Source organism: Thunnus thynnus, chromosome 2 (assembly GCF_963924715.1).
Source record: "Thunnus thynnus chromosome 2, fThuThy2.1, whole genome shotgun sequence".
Taxonomy (NCBI): domain Eukaryota; kingdom Metazoa; phylum Chordata; class Actinopteri; order Scombriformes; family Scombridae; genus Thunnus; species Thunnus thynnus.
This window is the reverse complement of record NC_089518.1, coordinates 26,855,682-26,876,155: the sequence shown is the minus strand read 5'-3', so window position 1 is coordinate 26,876,155 and position 20,474 is coordinate 26,855,682. Positions and strand designations below refer to the sequence as shown.

Sequence of the window (20,474 nt, the reverse complement as noted above, 5' to 3'; positions counted from 1 at the left end):
TTCAAAGACCATTTTTGATTAATTGTTCTATAACAAATGAGCACTATTAATTTCCATCTTTCAAAAATGTCTTCTCAGTGACACTTTAATTTAAAAATCTTTTATTGCGGAATGAAGACAGAGCAGATAGAAATAAAGAACAAAATCATCACCTCATGACAAAACATGCTCACACTGATACACCAACCAAAGACACACTCACTCAGTTACACATATTTAAGGCACTTTGTTGTTGTTGTTTTTTTTAATATATAATTTCTCATAAAGCAGCAATAAAAACCAGAAATTTGCTCCCAGGATGGAAATCAAACCATCAAAAGCTTGAAAGATTAAAGAGATTTTGTGAATTTTACAGGCAGCAGATTTTCTGTAACAGTGAACTTACAGAGGATGGTCGATGGCAGTGAAAATGTTATAATATCTCAGACCTGAATACATGCAGCACAGAATGGTGAGTTTTATAGAGGAGTAAGGAGACATCTGCCATATATGGCACACATTACAGATACCTCAATGTGATTAATGACATCCTTAAATTGACCAAGCAGATTAACACAGGAAAATCTCTCATTGGGTCCCTCAGCACACCCCATTATAAAGGGGAAATATTAAGTGTTTCTAATCCCTTTTTGGTGATTTTTTGTAGTTTAGTAATTTATGAGCAGCTTGAAAACTTAACTAGACACAAACCAGATCAGTCTTTTAATCTGCACTGGCACTTTAATGCCGCTGTAAATGGGTTAAACATAATCTGTACGTGTGGAATGTGTTTCTCAGTGCTTTGGTCCTCTTTCCTCCACTACATTTATTCTGCCCCTCAGCCAACAGTGTGCAACGGATTCTCCCAAGACAAATTCCTTACTTGTGAAAATACACTTGGCAAAGCAGGCGGACTGTAAAAATGCATTAATTCAATGCTCTGAAATTCACGCTGACTTGACGCAGAGGGTGGAGAACTGAGGTGTTTTGTCACACACGACAGAGCTAAAATGGAGTTACAGGAAGGAACCGCAGCAGCAAATCCATTTTAGGGCTGTAATAAAACTCTCCATTCTCCTCAACCCCCCCCCCCCCCCCCCCCCCCCCTCAACCCCCTGAACCCAATAGAAGACAGTGACGATGTTTCAGCAGAGCCGGCTCAGTCTGAGTCCTCATCGTCCAAATACTCTTCAGCGTTGCTGTGTGTGCGGGTGACACCTGAACAAGAGGAACAGTCAGTTAATGACAGTAGTAGTAGCTGTCATGCTTAAAATGTCAGTTTCAGAATATGTTTACATGGTATGTATAGTTTTGCATACTCCTAATAAATGTCTTATGAATAATCAAATAGGTTGAAACATGTTTATAAATTCAAGATGCAGGATGACGCTGTAGTTGTGTGGTTAAATATTGCATTTTCATTCAAAGACAACTGGAAGTAATAAAAAAAAGATAGTCAATAACTGACAGTATCGGAGTTTAACAACTTCTTTCACCTCTTATATCTCTTTTCCACCGAGGACCAGCCCATAACACGAGGCTAACCCCCTCCTGAACCAAACCCTACCTCAATGTCATGCCGTTTACACAACATGCATGTATGGGAAATGTGTCAGGCAGCGTGTGACATAAACTGTTGTTTACAGTAAACCAAGCTGTCACACTTCCTCGGTAATGGTTTGAATAGCTTCATAAGCTCTGACTAATGAGTAAAAATTACAATTTTTACAGAGACTCTCACATTGTGGCTCGTCTCATGCTGCATTTAAAAGGAAAGTGATGTAATAATTTGTTATGAATAGCACATTCAGGATCATTTCTCAGGTAAAAAGACTATTTGCTTAAGTTTTTAAAAATGTTATTTTTGTTTGCAGCTGTGTGCAGAGCTCAGTTCAGCTTGTTTAAGCTGCCTGAAGGCTACTGGAACCTACAGCCTGTTGATAAAGACTACAGTGTTCGTTTTATGGATAATAATCATGTCTTGAAATTGAGTTAATTCCCTACAAGTACACACATTATGTAGTGTGCACAGAAAACAAGCAAGATTGTGTTTCTGCACAGCTTCCTGTTCGATAATTAAAGCCTCTGAAAATGAAACTCCTGAACAGCTTCTCTCAACTGACCTTTGTTGCTGGCGCTGGCGCTAATCTGGACAATAAAAATTTTGTTCCCTGTCCTTGTGATAAATGTGAGTGCTGCGATGCTGCCCCCTAGTGGCGGCTCTACTTACTGCTTCCCTGCTTCCTTTTGAGAAGTGAGGCACACTGGGCGTTGGTGGCCATTTCCAGAGCCAGCTTACTCTCATTGTTCTTGATGTCTGTCCTCGCATCTGAAACAAAACACACTCAGATTAAACAACCGGAAACTACACACAGACAGGCCGACAGAAGAGACACAAATATACAGCTGCGTGCGTCTAAGGACACAAACACACACACACACACACACAATCTGCTGGTTATTGTCTTTTCCCTCTGAAGCCACATGTGGTATTTCTCCTGTAAGCTTTCTCTCCGGTGTTTTTCCTGCTCTATTTTCATATCCGTCAAATTAAAAAACAAGCACGCCCACATTACATTTTGAGACATAAATAGATACTCACTCTTGTTCAGCAACATCTCCACAATGTCAGAATAACCCTTCCAGGCAGCAGCATGCAGAGCAGTGTCCCCCAGTTTATTCTAAAACACAAAACATCATCGTCACTGACAAATACCCTGACAAGCTTTGACATCGTTAAACTTAGAGTTGTGACCCGAACCACAGCTACAGCTTATTAGGATTGTTTTACATTGTTCAGTTACAGAGTCACATCTACACACAAATAGTTAACTAGTATTTCAGTAGCATGTGGTCCCTCAAGGTTGCAAAAGCAGATCTGATTTCAGTCCGTGTTACTTAACAGGACAAACCTGTCTGTAATGTCCACTTTAGGATAGTCCCACTTCATGGAACAAGTTAAATATGAGCACTGGTCCAGACTGTGGTTTGTTCTTTCTTTGATCATTTTGCTTTGCTGAGTTTTCCAAGCGTGACTAATTGCTGTTTATCGCATGCTGACACCAGTCTCTTAAAGTCCCGTAACTGCATGTTTTCAGGTCATTTCCTATTATGATTCCACCCCCTAACAAACTTCACTGAAGTTTTACTTACAAGTGCAGACGCATCTGCATTTTCAGGCTTGCTCGTTGTAGTACTTTGGTCAACATAAATATCAGTGGCATCATTTCCGTCTGATGTGATGACAACAACTAAAACTATAAATGCTTTACTGATTAAAGGTTAAAAACGCCAGATAAGCTGGAAAAACAATATAAAATGTCTTAGTAGCAAGTGATTAAAGGCATAACGACAGCGATCGTGTAAGTTTATTGCATGTCACATTGTGCGAGATGGTTGTGATAAAATCTTGATGGCAGATTGTACGATATCAATATGAGGCATGTCGGGTTTGTGCACCGAATGTGTGGTGAATCTAGGTTGTAAATAGAAACAAGTGTTTAAAAGCAGAAGCAGGTCATCAGCTCGTGTCATCCATCTGTGCAGCTCTCATGTTTGGAAAACGCAGCATAAAACAAAGTTATTTTTCGTTTGACCTCCATCGTTGTGATTTTTGTGTGTGAACGTATTAAGGAAAAGTGTGTTTTCTCTATAAACTTTCCTCAAAAACCCCCCAAAAAACTGCGCTTAAGAAATGTCACATCACGGTGAGATCTAGGACCCCCATTTTGGATTGACGGCCAAAAATTGAACCATGTTTCTCTCACGAATGTCAACTTTCGCCCAAGACATCCCAAACATCACACAAAGTAAAGGGACTTTAAAGTAACATCCGTACAGGAGAAATCTTTCATTTGCTGAGTAGAGGTCAGCTGAAGGACAGCACGTGAGCTGCAGCTGTGAGGGATTTAACAGGAAATCCGGCAGGGTGACTTTATGCCATCACTGAGCCTTGATCATGATTCCTGTAGCTCTATACCTTCTCCAGTCTCACTATGCTGCAGTATGAGATGGGAAATCCAGATGATTTGAAGTCATGAGACATTGATGTTTTTCCCCCCTTAGTGAATTCCCTTTAATGTCTGTTCTGAGACTGTTCTCACCTGCTGGTTGAGCTCCACGTTGGGCTGGTTTAGCAACAGCTCCACCACATCTGGCAAAGACAAAAAAAAAAAAAAAAGATATAACTTGGAGTGACAGATTGAGGAAGGTTTTATTGACACATTACCACATAACAACAACAATACAGGAACACCAAAGGGCAGACAACTTTCATAGACCAACTTCCTGTTTTTGTCTACTTCTTCTCTCACGTCAAACAAATCTGCCACTCCGTCACGATTTAAGAGTAGAAACATTTATTCACGACCAAAAACAAGATTAACGTTTGTAAACCTAGAAATGAGATAAACCGAATCCAAACATCACAATTCAGTGTGTTTGTTAGCAGAAGCTGCCACGTTGTGACCTAAATCCATTCAATGTCATTGCCAAATTGAAAATGTTAGGTACTCTTATAAACAGTGTTTGTTACCTTTGTGTCCTCCATGACATCCCCAGTAGAGGGCAGTATTTCCAGCCTTATCCAACCCATTGATCCCCACCTTGTTCTCGACACACTCCCTCAGCCAGCTCAGATTTCCTGTTTAAACACACAAATGTGTGCATGAGCACACAGAACACACAAGTAGGAGGGTTACAAATAATGCAAAACAGTGTAAAAGCTCAGCAGCAGAAACAGAAAACATGTACAAAAATGTTCAGATATATAGATCGATGTCGCACCTCGCTTGGCTGCTTCATGCATCGGATTGTCAATAGACTCGGCCTGCTCAGCCACTGAAAAACAACACAAGACCATCAGTGCATTATGTAAGATTCGCTGATGAGAGGGAATTACAGTGTAACATGGTGCCTCTTATACTACGTGTTACAAATAAATGTTATAAAATCCAAAGTTTGTCTTTTCAGAGTTTCCTACTCACCATAGTTACTTGGAATTAGTCCCGTCCTCCCCCTGCATGTTCCCTTCCACCAATTAGTGTCACTCTGGGGATAATAGCCAGACAAGGAGAGACTTTTAGTGATGCAGAATATTGGTTTCTTATACCAAGAATCAACTGCCGAGACAAACAGGATGTAGCAAACAAAAATGAAAGTAGGAAAATTATGCAAACGGAAGGGAGAAAAAGACTTACTGATGGTGGAAAATGGCCACAAAGACACAAAATGCAGAGAGTGCAATATTAAAAGTCAACAGAAAGAGGAAGAAGAAGTGCAAATTCAGATTAAAAATGAATGAGACATGAGGACATGAAGAAGAAGACGGTAACTGACTTGCCGAGGTCTTACTTACTGTGTCGGAGATGTACAAGATGTCTCCTTCTTCAAAGTACAGCTCGTCTGGCTGAATAATTAAAGAGCAAAAAACAACTCAATGTTCCTCTGGGTTGATCAGACATGTTGGCAAGTTTAACACATTCATAGTATTCTGAACTAAATACTGACTTATGCGTCACATTTCACCCACCCCTTCCCCCCACAGTCCACCCTTTTCCTTTCTGGTCACTACCAAACAATGAACAATGATCTGAAAAATGAAACATCAACATAACAATATAAAACTAGAAATACCATCTTATAGTTTTATACCACCACCAACCAGTCAAGTTACAGTTTACATCCATGTCTGTGCAGACTCATGTAATATTTGTAGTGAAGGAATTTAATAAAAAGGTATTAAGTGTATTTTCCTTGTATGTGTTCACATGTTTGGCCAATAAAGTTGATTCTGATAGAACACAAAGTTGCAGCCATGACAGTAGACGATGCTTCAGATATAGATGCTGCAAAGAAGCTACAAACTCTAAAACATGGATGCTTCAGACACATCTTCAACCTTGCAGCATAGAAGATCACTACTATTACCACAGTTTCAAGATGGGCACCCAAGATTAGTATCAACAATTCAGTATCTGACTAAATGTGAAATATGGTTACAATCTCCCCTTCTGGTCCTGAGTTATGGAGTTGAATAAGTGTTGTTGCAGAACATTATGATGTCACAGTGAAGTTGACCTTTGGGATATAAAATCCCATTTTATTTTGTTAGACATTTGTGTGAAACTTGTCATTATTAGCGTATGAATTCTTGAGTTATGGCCAAAAACGTGTTTTGTGAGGTCACAGTGACCTTGATCTTTGACCACCAACTTCTAATCAGTTCATCCTTGAGTCCAAGTGGACGTCTGTTCCAAATTTGAAGAAATTCCCTCAAGGTGTTCCTAAAATATCACATTCACAAGAATGGGACAGACGATCCGAAAAGATGCCTCCAGCCACAGCTGTCACCGGTGCGGAGGCATAAAAATATTAATAACTGGTTTTAAGCTGAAGAAAAGGGGGACCTTCTCAAATATGTTTTATAAAAACATCTTTGAGAATACATTTACTTACACGCACACACACATATACAGATAGATAGATAGATAGATAGATAGATATAGATATAAAATCTTTCGCTTTGGAGTAGGAGGGTATTTTCCCACTGATGCTGTCTTTTAATAGCGTATAATTGCACCTCTTCTAGATGAATTGATAATGAAAATGTGTTAGTTATTGTTGTTAGTTGTAGCCCTATTTTGACCTATAAAAATGATTAAAAAAAAGGCATCAACAAATGGCAGCAATAGTCAAATCCATAATCAATTATCAAAAATCAAAAAAAACAAAACAATCCATCTTAAACAAGAAGCTCTTACCGTTCTGGGGTCAAAGGTGAACAAAGCTCTGAACACCTTGACTTGGCCTGAAAAAGAGAAAACAAGCATGAAAAATGTGGTGTCAACATCATCCCTGCATACATAAAAGTGGTGAGCAGAGTCCCACAGTGCTTGAAAGGGAGGTAAAACCACATGTGATGCCACCTCACATTTCTGTAGAGCGAGCAGCTTGGTTTCACTACAACAAAGCTGCAGAAGAGTGCAATACATTGCTTTAATGTGGTAAATCAAAGAAAAAAACAACAAATAGTGAAGAATTATCTGCCAATAACATGCAGACACACCTGACCACTGCAACCTACACCTTTTTTTTTTTTTACGTAAACAGTGATTAATCTGCTATGAGCTTCACTACAACAACTCCGCTGCAGCGCACAACAATACACATTTTTTTAGGGCAGGGACACAAACACAGAGTTGGTCCGTGTGCGTGTGGCCCTCGGGGCCCGTGATGGCTCGCTGTCAAGCCTGGCGTTAGCTGCGCTGCTGGAATGCCACCAGAGTGGTTGTGGCCTTAGCTGACAGCTGAACTAGTACATAGAGATTTACAAAAGAGCTTAAAGAAACAGCAACATGCTTTTTTTTTAAATTTCTACTACCATTTCTAGAATAAAACGTATGTACATATGTTGTACTGTATATTTACTACATACACACAATGTGCTGGTTACAATGCAAAACAAAGTACCAGCTTTTGTTTTTAGTTAACCAAACTCCAACCTTGTCCGGCACTGCTGCAAAGGTAATATAATTCATCTGCATTTGCATCAGATTTGCAGATAAAACATCACTCAGTGCTTCACTAGGCTGACTTCCCTTTCAGAAGATTTGTCCTGTCGTGCATGCCCCTGTTGAACGAGTCAAAATATACTTTATACAAACATATAATCTGTTTTATCCATTTGTTTGTTTAGTTGTTTCAACCTGAATTTAAAAGCCTAACCAGCCTAATATCCATGACATATTGTCCATTAATTTTCTTATACAACAAGGTTTATCTGTATTGTCTCTGTTAAATAAACAAACAAATAAATAGATGAAAATGTTCAAAAGTTCATTATCCTCACGAGTCAGACGCTAGTGAATCATGAAGAGCATCTTTCAATGCTACTAAAGCATTTTCTGGTAAAAATGTTTAATGTGTTTGACACATTCAAGTGGGGGCACATCTTCTCTGTCTGCTTGCTTCGGCTTTAAATCTAAATATTGGCCTACTACTGCTTCCCTCTGCCGTTTACTCAGGGATTCTATTTATATTCGATTTAGCTTCTACTTAGCTAAGACACTGCCTCAGTGTCTCAGAATGAGAGGGGCCAAGTCCCTACACAAGCCGAGCTCTGTTCAACACAGCGAGTCTTCTCTGCAGGCCCGGTCATGTCGCTCAAAACACACAAGAGCCTGTGCCGACTAGTCTGGGGATCTCTCTGCATTTTAAAGCCTGAGGCAAATGAGAGGGTTCACTCTGTCTAAAACAAAACATAAAGATAAAGAACAATTTAATGTCAGAGTGAACAAAACATTGTCAGTATATTTTATTTGCTGGTGGGTTTTTGATGAGTTCCAGCTGTGTTGTTTTATTGCAATAGCAGGCTCTAGTCTTGCCCTGATGTGTCTGATCTTGGTGGCTCCTTGATTCCCCATTCCTGTTCAAAGCCCAACCAAACAATAAAATAACCTGCAGCCTGCAGCACGGTGATACAAAGAGTCTAGGGCTGCAATTAACTATTATTTTCATTACAGACTAATTTGTAGATTATTCTCTCAATTACTCGATTAGTTGTTTGGTCTGTAGCGATAAGCTAAGCTAAGCTAAACTAAACTCTAAAATGTCAGAAAATGGTGAAAAATGTCGATCACTGTTTCCCAAAGCCCAAGATGACATCCTCAAATGCCTTGTTTTGTCCCGACCAACAGCCCACAACCAAAAGATGTCCAGTTTAATATCACAGAGGACTAAAGAAACCAGAAGATATTCACATTTGAGAAGCTGGAATCAGAGACCCTGGACTTTTCTGTCTTAAAAAATGACTTCAAATGATTACCAAAATAGTTGGCAACTAATCGATTAATCGACTAAACATTGCAGCTCTAAAAGAGTCATTAGTACAGAGCCTACAGTGTTTTAAATTACAGATAACACACACTGTTCTCTAGTATTTCCCTCTAAATCATTGGTAACACAAATACTGAGACCTACTCTTCCTGAAATGTATTGATTTTGAGGGAAAAAGAAAAAAAGCACTTAAAAAAAACTCAACTCACAAGCCAAGTCCTGTTGAATCGGAGCACAAAAATGTTATCAGAGCATATGTGTAGCAGCCAAGGATCTCTTCAACCACCCCCTCATAAAAGGTTTTAAATTTCATTTTTGTGGGGAAATTTTGCTCCTTAGAACATCCATCAGAGGGGCCAGTTACAGACCAGCAGCTCTGAAGCTGGAGCAGATTAATTCAGAATGACTTTAAGAGGACCAAAACCAGCCAACATGCCCATCAGCACTTTAATCTCCACATACAGCACAAAAATATCTAAGCTGCTCTTGATCCAACAGAAGTCATGTAGGCAGCGAATCATCAGCCAGTCAAATAGGATGCATCTGGATTCTGGGATGTCCTCTGCTCGTCCTCAGCAAGGATGCTTTCATTTCTGTGTCTCCACATGAATTACTGGCAAGGAAAAGACACATAAGTATGTAGCTACACAAGAGGCAAACTTTCCCAAAGTGGACTACAGGCTCTCCTTTCCCAGGTGGCCATCTGTCACGACAGGTGACGGGGATACGCGATAGCACCTGCCGCCACAACCAGGCGAGCTGACTCATGAATAACCACGCAGAGAATGAATGATAATGACACGTTCCAGCTTTGCACTCAGTGTTGTCACAGGGCCACAGCTAGCAGGTAAAACTAAGACTCAAAGTGAGCCTGTGTTCATCCCCTGGGTGGTTTCAAAGCACATTTTTTATAGACATACCTGTATTGTTTCTGTACTCGCTGATATCATGCACTAACAGCTGGGAGGATGGTTCACAGTTTTTACTGTGAACCTTTTTTACACCTGTCAGTATTTATGACATCGGGATGCACACCAGATGGGAGCTGAGAAGTGCTGGCTCTACTTTATGGTCATTTGTCTACTCTTATTGATATAAATGCAGTGAACAAAATATTAAATGCACCTCTGAGTGTAACACAATACAACTCAACAAGCCTCCAAAATGACCATATAAAGGTGAATAAACACCTCTGTAAAACTGTTTCAACAGAAGCTGAACAATACAACCTTGTTGAGGAGCTGTAGTAGTTTTAAAGGACGGATTCACAATTTTCAAGTCTCAAGTATCAAGTCTTAAAACAACAGTCAGGTGCCCAAATGTACATGGAAACAGGTTTTTCTTTCCAAAATTATTCTCCCTGTTCATACTGACCATTAGAAGATCCCTTCATAATGCACTTACTGTAAGTGATGGGGGTCAAAATCCACAAGCCTCCTTCTATGCAAAAATGTATTTAAACGTTTATCTGAAGCTAATACGAAGCTTCAAATGAGTCAAATCACGTAGATATCTTTCCACTTATTCTTTTTAGTGCCAAAGTTCCTCTTTTTGTTACCATAATTTACTACTCTACCGCAGCTCAAAAGGGAAACACACAGAGTGAATTTTACGCTAAAAAGTGTGGCAGATATCCACTTGATATGACTAACTCAGACTGCTGAAGCCTCATATGAGCTTCAGATAAACTTTTAAATGCTTTTTTGCACAACATCACTGTGTGGTCACACTGTGGGTTTTGTCCCCCATGACTTACAATGAAACCACATTTGAAGGGGATTTTTTAATAGCCAGTATGAACAGGAAGAATGATTACAGTAAGGAAAACCTCTTTCAATGTTCTTATGGGCACCTGACTGTTGTTTGAAAACACACTTGAAAAAACTTATCTTTTAACATGAAAGAATATAATTTGCACACGTAAATGTCCTTTATTCACACTGAAAAAAAAAACATGATGCGCACAAAAAAGCACACTTGCTATGAATTCTAATTCACAATTGCTATGAATGTTAAATTTCTTTTAACATGTTCTAAATAAAAATTAAAATGAGTTGAAATGACTCCTTTTCTGACTATATAGATACATCTACGTCACCTGGCAAGGAGGTATTAGTTATAGCAGCATGCAAAAAGTCAGCAGGAAGTAAGACTGAGGTCACTGATCTTGTAGACTCATCATCACATCCTAACCTACGACCTAAAAAGCCACTGAATGACAGCACTCCCCTTGCATGAGTGATGGAAATAGGGAAGTCACAGAGGCCTGCTGCAGAGAGCTGGATCCCCCTGTCAGTCAGCAGTGAAGGCACTTTATCCAGCTTCACTGCTGTCCTAATCCACTCAGTGAAACTTCACAGTGTCAGCAAGCTGAATTGAAGTCTTTCTTTTGACTGGGTGATCAAAATTTCACACAAAAACAAAGAAATATCCCGATTTCACTCACTCAGGAGTGCTCACCGCCCGCCCATAGCGCTCGCATCGCCAACAAGGTGTGTTGTCCTCGTCGGAGACAGGAGCACAAGTTTTTTTTTTTTTTTTTTTTTTTTTTAGCGAAATTTACACAAGAAATCTTCATAGTGTTCATCTTACCTGGCTTGGCCGGCTTGGGAGGAGGCTTCGACATTGGCGATTGTCAAAAAAATAAAATAAAACAAAACGCACTATGTGTTATTTCAGCCAGAAACGGCGTTGGACTGAGCACTTTGCTGTCCCTCCCAATGAGGAAGTTCAGTTACACTACAGGCTACGCGGAAACGTTCGACTGCGCATGCGCCGGGAATGAACCTGTAACGGTTAAACACTAGGCTGACATCACATTTTCATGATAGCATTGTTTATTGTTTTATTGCTATTTTACTTTATCATCAATTTACTTCTATTGTTTATTCATTTATCTTTAATACTATTATTATTATTTTTTACATATTTTACTTGATTTTTCAAAATGTTTTGATGAGGTTTTTGTATGTAAACCCTGCACTTTCTGTATGCAAACTCTTTTTCTATTTTTGTTTGTCATTTATTTATTCATTTATTTTGAGTGCTCTGCATGTATACTCTGCACAATATATTTTAGTAATTTATTTATTTTATCAGCTTATTTTTCTTCATTTTTATTTATTAATTTATTTTAATACTATTATTTTTTGTACATGTTTTTACTTTACATAGCTTTTTAAAATGTTTTGATCATGTTTTTGCGTGTGATTATATATATACAGGTGACAAATTAAAGAAAAAAACTGGTAAAGGTCTGAATGCTTGACCCCTACAGTGAGGAGATCTGATGGCTCTGTTGTGCTTTAGGGGGCATTTTGCTGGCATGGTTTGGGTCCACTTGTCCCTTTAGAGGGAAGGGTCACTGCAAATCAATACAAAGTTGTTCTGAGTCATCACCTTTATGCTGTGATAAAACATTTCTATCCTGATGGGAGTGGTCTCTTCCAGGATGACAATACCCCCACCCATAAGGCACGAGGGGTCACTGAATGGTTTGATGAATATGACATTGATGTGAATCAGATGTTACGGCCTTCGCAGTCACCAGATCTCAACCCAATTGAACACCTATGGGAGATTTTGAACTGACGTGTTAGACAGCGCTCTCCACCACCATCATCAAAACACCAAATGAAGGAATATCTTTTTGAAGAATGGTGTTCATCCCTCCAGAAGAGTCCAGAGACTTGTAGAATCAATGCCAAGGCTGAATAAGTAAACACAATAGCTATACCATTAATATATTGGTGATTAATGTAGTTTATTTCACATTATTTAGTAGTTTATTCATTTGTTACTATTATTTTAACGTACTTTGCTATTAATGTGACAGAGTCTTGATTTAAATGATATTCAAGCGTGGGTCTATTTTTTTTATTCAATCATGAGTGACGTAGCAGCTCAAATCTCGAGCGTCCGATAGCGGAAATGCATGAATGAGCACGGACTTGTGTTGTGTCTAGATGGTAACCCTGGATTTGTGAAACTCTCGCGAACTACTTCAATAATTTCTTTTCTCGCTGTTTTATGATGTGAAAACGCAAATGTTGTGGTTTGGTTAGGTCTAGGCACAAAATCCTCTTGGTTAGGTTTAGGGAAAGCTACTGATTTGGGTTAAAATTATCAGTTGAACGTGGTGTGGGTTAAAGTCACTACTTCCTTACAAATCTCGCGAGAGTTTTCGCAAATCTAGGGGTTACCATCTAGACACGACCCAGAGTTGTTGAAGCACTGAGCATTAACTTCTTGACATGTCTGTAAGCAGAGAAGTCTGTATCTGCGCTGTTTATTAATGTGTTATCACAGTCTTATATATCTATAACTTTACAGTGACCAGCCGTGAAAAGCTGAAATGAAGACACTAATGGTGGGAGTTGGCGGGTAAGTAAATTCAGGAGGATTGTAAACATTATAATGTGTTGTTGTGTTGATCTCCATCCAGAACCTCTTCATTGTTCCCCACGGGTCATTCTGCCTCAACAAAGCCTGTTTGGCTTCAGATTGCACTCTGCATGCTTACGTTTTTTCACAACACAATGGATATAAAAAAAAAAGTTTTTTTTTCACTTTTCAATTAGCCTTTGCTTAAGCATGCATGTTTCAGATGTTGAAATACTTCTTGGTGCCTGGTAAGGTAACAGGGAAATACAGAGAGACATGATGTTTAGCAGGTCACAGAAAGGCATCAGAAAATGCAATAGCTTTATCATATTAAAGGACATTAAAGGACATTTGCTAACATAGAGAAAGAACAGCAGGGGCACCATCAGATCAATACAGCATGTGACAGACATGTGGCAGCAAAGACTGATAAGGGTTGTTTACTTTGCAGAGATTCCGTTAAATGTGTCCCTGTAACTCCTGGAAGACAGAGAGAACATTTCTAAAACTGTTTTTTTTTTTTTTTTTTAATGCAGTTAGTTTGTAAATGCAAAACATGCAGTGGCATGCAGATGTTTTCAGTATTCTCTAATACCAAATTAAGTGCCTAAAGCATGTCTATAACTATCAATTCAAGGATAGGTTCACAATTATTCAAGGGTGTCTTAAAACAACAGTCAGGTGTCCATATGAACACTGAAAGAGGTTTTCCTTGCTGTAATTATTCTTCCTGTTCATACTGGCTATTAAAAGATCCCCTTCAAATGTGCTTTCAATGTAAGTGATGGTGGACAAAACACACAGTGTGTTCACACAGTCATTTTCTGCAAAAATGCATTTAAAAGTTTGTCTGAAGCTTATATGAGGCTTCAGCAGTCTAAGTTAGTCATATCAAGTGGATACCTGCCACATTTACAGTCTTTGTAGCATCAAATTCAGACAGTGTTTCCCTGTTGAACTGTGGTGGAAGTATAGTAACAAAAAGAGGGACTTTGGCACTAAAAAGACTGTCACGTTGAAAGATATCTACTTGATTTGACTAATTTGGGCTAATGGCCAGTATGAACAGGATGAATGATTACAGCAAGAAAAAACCCGTTTCAGTGTTCATTTGGGTACCTGAATAATGTTTTAAGACAGACTTGAAAAACCACAAACTCATCCTTGAACTTATTGCTAACTGACAAAAGCAGCGTGTCGCCTTGTTTCTGGTTTCAGTTGTGTTGCACCCTTTCACCACACTGAGTGTCACTGATGGTTGTGGTTGGGTGTGTTCGAAAGTGTCCTGTGTTGCTTCTTTACACCCAACAGTTCTGAGTAGCTGATTTATACTGGATTTTTGAGGCCAATAGTAGTATTGATATTTGAAAGATTAGAAATTTGATAATGATATATCAGTTAATATTTATTTTTTACAGAAACACATAACAAATCAACATTTTTGATTAAAAAAATAAAGGAATAGAGTTTTTGTTTGTTGCCTGGCAACCTAACAGAGTTCACAAGACTCCAAGAGCCTGTTAGCACCTGTTAAACTTAGCCTAGTTATAATGTAAAAATTTACTAAGTGGACATTTATCCCTGAATTAAAACTGATTGCACCACACAAACTTGTTCTTTCGTAGAGATTAGTTATCACTAAATATTTACACCTACTAACTGGCAGGTGTAAACTAGCTAATTCAACCAACTGACAAAGCTAACGTTAGCTTTCTATTATCTGACCTGTTCAGATTGAAGAGTATATGCTGAATATGGTTGACATTATATCTGACCTGACACTTTACATTACATTTCACAGAAAAAAAAACACACAATATACCTAAAATTACAAAACATTATGCCAATAACATTAGACTAAATGACCAAATAACGTCAGTTAGGTTAGCATAATCAGATATTTTCCTCTCACTGTAAACTGCATGTATACTACTAATTTTAAAAAACATATATTGCTCCCTGTGTGCAGATAAAAATGAAACAAAGTCATATCTACATTTACAAACGACTGGCATTTAAGTCTATGATATCTTTTGGCCACTAAAACTGGTCTTAAGATAAGTTTTGTTCCAGCTCGTGATGCTGTAACATGTAGTTGTTTTTTTCCGATTGGATGGTGGTGGCGCTACAGATGTAAATAAATCACTCATTTTAAACTGATTGGTAGATAAACACTTAAGCACACAAACTTTATGATGGATTTATGATAAGCTGGTGCAAGTGACTACTCCCAGCCAAGAAATAGTCCTGCACATGACCACAACTGAGCTTTAGAGGTCCTGGCAGGCTGATTTTGTTACTTTTTGACAGAGCTAGGCTAGCTGTTTCTCCCTATGCTAAGCTAAGCAAACCGTCGGCTGGCTCTAGCTTCATAATTAATGGACAGATGTGAGAGTGGTATTATCTAACTCTCAGCAAGAAAGTAAATAAGCAAATTTCCCAAAATGTCGAACTATTCCTTTTAAATTTGTTTTTTTTAATAACTGTGAACAAGATACATAATGAGTGGGACATTTTACAGGTAAAAACTAACTCCTCAATCATATGTTTGGTATTTCAGTACCACAATTTCTTGTTAGTTATTGTTCGACATAAACGCAGTGACACATATCCGCGATCATTGGCTGATATATCAACCCAGCTGAATCCTCATTCAGGCTCTAGCACTGACACACTTGGAGTACACTTCTACCTCTCTGCTGTCAGGTGAGAAGTTAAACCACTAGAGGTCAGCAAAAACTAGATTTTCGGCTGGTGTTCAGTTTCTCTTTAAAAGCACTTTTTAAAAGTTAGATAGTTAAATAGCTGTCTGATTGAGGCAGGTGTGTAAAACAAGTATCTCTTTTTTAACTGTATTTGTGCAGCTTTAAAATGAGAAAATATAACATGTTCTCATTGCGGTATGTGCTGTTTTTCCTTCAGGATGACCAATGGAGGAAAATCCACTCTTTCTAAGAGTCTACATGAGCAGATACACAACAGCTGCATCATTGCACAGGATTCATTTTTTAAGGTAGACTGGTTTGCCTACTTCAAATCATATCACAGCTTTTATACTGTCACAGTCATGCTGGAAAGTTGAGAGCGTGTGTGTTCATGGTTGATACTCTTTTTTTCAGGATGACTCTGTGGTACCAGTGGACAGCAACGGTTTTAAGCAATATGACAGTAAGGACACTTTATTTACTCATTTGTTATCCAACATGAAATTACAAAGATAAAGTTATAAGACTTTATTTTATAATTATAAGTTCTGAAGAGGCTCTGAATTTGAGAGCTAAGCAGAAGTGATATTCCAACTGATGTACTTGTGTTTTAGAAATGAGTATATTGTCATGAGCCCAGCTTTTCACAGGAAAATAAATTCATTTACTCAGAGCAAATAAGTTGCAATAGTTGGAAAGGTCAGCAAGTTTTTGGTTTTACAGTGAGTGAAATATTTGTATTTTTCTGTTCATTAACTAGCTATATGGAGTAAAATCAAATATAACATTATTGTCCAACAGAGGGGAAAACTTATGCTCACCAAAACCTAAAAGCAGCACAAGACATATAAATAAAGTAACACATAGAATAAATGTGGTGACAAGATACCACTGAGACAAAAAATCTTAAGTATAGAGTACGCTACAATATACAAGTATAAAAATATATGAAATACCTAAAGCAAAGCATAAAACATTAAAACCTAAAATACTGCAGAGCAAGATTTGTGGCTCAGTTCTTCATCATGTCACATCATGACAGTGTTGTTGCAGCTGCACTGATAGATTGATAATAATGGAAGAAAATGGAAGTTTTCTCTGATTATATTTAGCGCTCGATGCTCTCCACATGGACAAGATGATGAGCGAGGTTGAATCATGGCAGAGAGATCCTGAATCGTTCCTGAGGGGACGAAGGCTGACCTCAGTGCACACAGCGCTGTCAGTAAATGAGGAAGTATTTGTGCTGATCGTGGAGGGCTTCCTGATTTACAACTACAGGTACACAAAGTGAGGCTTTAGTGCAACTACTGTTTTGTTTCAGTTCAGAGAGGTCGATTCCAAAATTGGACATAAATTTGAAAAACGAGTAACAATTAACATTTTTGCAATAATTACCTAGAGAGATTTCATACATTTAATTAATTCCAATTAGCTGTAACCTAATGAGTCTTTTAGTCAGTGCACAGCAGGTCAGATGAACATGCAAAAATGGGGAATTTATCTACGGGCGACTATACAATTCAGCATATAATGTATATGAAGAATAAAGCTTCTATTAATCTATTAATAATTAATTCATATTTGGTTTGAATGCAGACACTTTTAATTGAAATTCTGCTAGAAAACAACAACACGACTAACTAATAAATTAGCTCTTTCCAGGAAACTAAATTATTAGAAAATAACATACTTGTGACTGAATCGATGACAGACCAACAAGCCCAAAATTAATTATTAAGTTGCATTAGGATAAAATATAATCTATTTGTTAAAAAATTGATAGCACTTTCAGACATACAGTACTGTGCAAAGGTTTTAGATGCTAATATTAAAGTGAGGATGCATGAATTGTTTTTATTTATCAATTGTGTTGTATCGGCTCTCGGATGTACGTTGCTTTGGATAAAAATGTCTGCTAAAGGAAAAATTGTAATTGTAATTCATACAAAGTGCAGTAAACAGAAAAAAACTAAATCAAATCAATATTTGGTGTGAGCACGCCTTGCCTTTAAAACAGCACCAGTTCTCCTTGGTACACCTGCACAGAGTTTTTCAAGGTACTTGGCAGGTTGGTTGTTCCAAACATTTTGGAGAACTTGCTGATTATTTTGCATAATGGAAGAATCTAAACATACAAAGTGCCTAAAACATTTGCACAGTACTGTATATACACACACAATCATCTTTATTTGGGAAAAATTAAATTGCGTTCTTCAGGTGGGGATTTCTGCTTGAATTGATACTGTTTTTGGAAAGTTACTGTTCAGTTCAGTTTATCTCTTATGACACTAACTGTCTTTCACTAACTTGTCTTTTACATTAACAGGCCATTGAATGAGCTATTTGACAAAAGATACTTCATGGAAATACCTTATGATGTCTGCAAGATGAGACGGAGGTTATAATCTGTTTAAATCCATTTCCATTCATTTTCTTACCATAGATTGTTGTACTACTGTGTTTTGCTTTTGTTAACCTTTTCCTAGATGTTACTCCACTTCATTCATAAAGTTTGCTTCATTGTGTGTTTGCCCCCCAGTTCGAGGGTCTACACGCCCCCTGATCCTCCTGGATACTTTGATGGACATGTATGGCCAATGTACCTAAAAAACCACCAGGAGATGGAGAGCATGGTGTCAGGAATTGGTGAGTGTCCATGTGTACTGGTTAGTTGTACTAGAAAGCTTTGTTGGATAAAGATAGTGATAATAATATGATTAGAAGTGTGACATACGGTTAGGAGATTGTTTTATTGAGTCAAAACATCATGATTTTATTGATACTGACGATACTGTCATCACTTTAGAAGCCTTACTGGTGTGTAATAGTAAAGCAAATCATCTATTTGTACAATATGTATTTTTTCCAGTATTTCTGGATGGACTGAAGTCAAAGGAGGAGCTACTGTCTGCTGTGTATAAAGATATAGGTCAGGAAATAAAAAGGCTCAGGGGTAAGTTGCAAAATATGTTGTACTATATATGTGATTTGATATATTTCCAATAAATGATGCTCCTTTTTTGGCCCCAGATTATGTTAATAGATGTTTTTGTGTCTGAAAAAAAAAGAATTTACTAAAGTTTATTTACTCCCACTCCTCAGAAAATGTAGAGCCAGAAATATAGTCCTGCAAATACATGATTTGTATTTCTGTGGAATAGATTAGAAACAAAGCCAGTTTCAAACAATAATAAGCAATAAATCAGCAACAAATTATATGAAAGTCATGAGGTGAAATAATTTGATACCAAATCTTTGTTCTATTTATCTGTTGTAAATCCAAAAGAATCAATGTTGAATACAACCAACAGTGGCGGGGGGTCTTCTTCAAGACCTTTTAGTTAGTTCACTTAAATATATACACTATTATACATTACATTATATATACTATTCAAGGGGAAAAAAGATATTAATTTGATTTTGTGTGTTTTGTTTTGTTTACAGAGAAAGACTGAAATTGTTGGAGTTGGATTTATTTACCCTCTGAAGGTGACGACAGCTTTGGAAGCAGATGTCAGGAAAGTTAGTTGTTTAAACTAATGTGCGACTGAAAGGATCAAGCCAAATGCCTCTTTGATGTTCTGGGAATACGTTTCAAATTGAAACAACTGCTGATGACAATAAACTGATGCTGTAGCATCTGAAATTGTCCAGCTGGAGATTGGACAGACACTGCCAGAACCTCAGTGGACTCGATGTCTTCGCCACTACAGCCAGTATTTTGATGTGAGATTATACTCTGGGAAACCTAAATATATGAAGAATCTGATGCAATATCTGTTACTGCATAGTTTTTTTTAATGTATAGGAGGATTTTGATCCTAAAGTCTGACTCTTTTCTGACTTTTTTATCAGTATACTGTATATACACATACCGTTAACTTGTGATTTAACTTCATATGACCAAATACCAAGTGTGCATCATCATTTAAAAGACTCACGCATATTTGTATATTATGAATATTAAACAATGATCATTGCATACTGTAATTTGATAAGCATCTTTTTTGTTGTTTTGAAAACCAGACAAAGACTTTTCTAAGTCTCGGTTCATTAATGAAACTGAGTCGAGTGACATCTGCATATCCCTGATGGTGATTTGTCTCCACCTGATGGTGAAATATGATTCACTAGAGACAAACTGGTGACGAACTTCCCTACATAAGTACTCTCACTACAACCTAAATACGGAGCTCTATCCAACTCTGACAGCAAATTATAAGAAAAGACACATATGCACAGCAAGTAGCATTTTAAAACTTCTATTGAATTAATTCTCTTTAGTTTATTATCATGAAACCAATTAAAATGTCAATTTTAAGGCAGTTTTGAGCATCATGTGTATTTGCATGTTTTTGGGAATGTACGAGGAAACTGGAGTTGAAGATATTTCAAAAAGAAAAAGGAGTGCAAAGCATTGCTGGATTAACCTGTAACAGTTGACTTGTTTACTCTCAACATACCGTAATCTTGAATTTAGTAGTGCACTTCCTTTTACCCATACAACCCTTGTGTTAATGTTCACCAAAGTGCTGCTGAGATGATTTTAGCCCACCAAGTATCCAAAAC

General features: G+C 37.8%; 2 protein-coding genes across 3 annotated transcripts; one reads left to right on the top strand and one right to left on the bottom strand.

Annotated features, from left to right (window-relative positions):
• Nucleotides 1-84: 84 nt before the first annotated feature.
• ostf1 (osteoclast stimulating factor 1) lies at nt 85-11,564 on the bottom strand. The gene is made up of 10 exons (XM_067613336.1): nt 11,407-11,564; nt 6,741-6,787; nt 5,336-5,386; nt 4,965-5,028; nt 4,765-4,818; nt 4,514-4,621; nt 4,083-4,132; nt 2,582-2,660; nt 2,210-2,308; nt 85-1,197 (listed from the first exon to the last, which is right to left on the bottom strand). Exons 1-10 carry the CDS (start codon nt 11,438-11,440, stop codon nt 1,139-1,141), a joined length of 645 nt encoding a protein of 214 aa, XP_067469437.1. The 5' UTR covers nt 11,441-11,564; the 3' UTR covers nt 85-1,138.
• Nucleotides 11,565-12,814: 1,250 nt separating this feature from the next.
• Nucleotides 12,815-20,157, top strand: nmrk1 (nicotinamide riboside kinase 1). 2 transcript variants are annotated; one of them, XM_067613315.1, is made up of 8 exons: nt 12,815-13,197; nt 16,120-16,210; nt 16,317-16,365; nt 17,015-17,192; nt 18,232-18,303; nt 18,445-18,551; nt 18,775-18,858; nt 19,350-20,157. In XM_067613315.1, the coding sequence occupies exons 1-8, from the start codon at nt 13,169-13,171 to the stop codon at nt 19,358-19,360; spliced, it is 621 nt and encodes a 206-aa protein (XP_067469416.1). In that variant the 5' UTR covers nt 12,815-13,168; the 3' UTR covers nt 19,361-20,157. The 2 variants fall into 2 exon arrangements, with proteins under 2 accessions (XP_067469416.1, XP_067469425.1); XM_067613324.1 differs by having other exon boundaries at nt 17,015-17,183; nt 19,350-19,907.
• Nucleotides 20,158-20,474: the final 317 nt, after the last annotated feature.

What these genes read in the sequence shown, in the direction of transcription:
- ostf1 (XM_067613336.1), bottom strand. Translation starts at nt 11,440, where the DNA reads ATGTCGAAGCCTCCTCCCAAGCCGGCCAAGCCAG. An exon ending in TCACCTTTGACCCCAGAACG is followed by an intron (nt 5,387 to 6,740) that starts GTAAGAGCTTCT and finishes TTAATTATTCAG; the next exon opens with CCAGACGAGCTGTACTTTGA. An exon ending in GGAGATGTTGCTGAACAAGA is followed by an intron (nt 2,309 to 2,581) that starts GTGAGTATCTAT and finishes GTTTTGTTTCAG; the next exon opens with ATGCGAGGACAGACATCAAG.
- nmrk1 (XM_067613315.1), top strand. Translation starts at nt 13,169, where the DNA reads ATGAAGACACTAATGGTGGGAGTTGGCGG. An exon ending in CTAATGGTGGGAGTTGGCGG is followed by an intron (nt 13,198 to 16,119) that starts GTAAGTAAATTC and finishes TTTTTCCTTCAG; the next exon opens with GATGACCAATGGAGGAAAAT. An exon ending in CGGTTTTAAGCAATATGACA is followed by an intron (nt 16,366 to 17,014) that starts GTAAGGACACTT and finishes GATTATATTTAG; the next exon opens with CGCTCGATGCTCTCCACATG.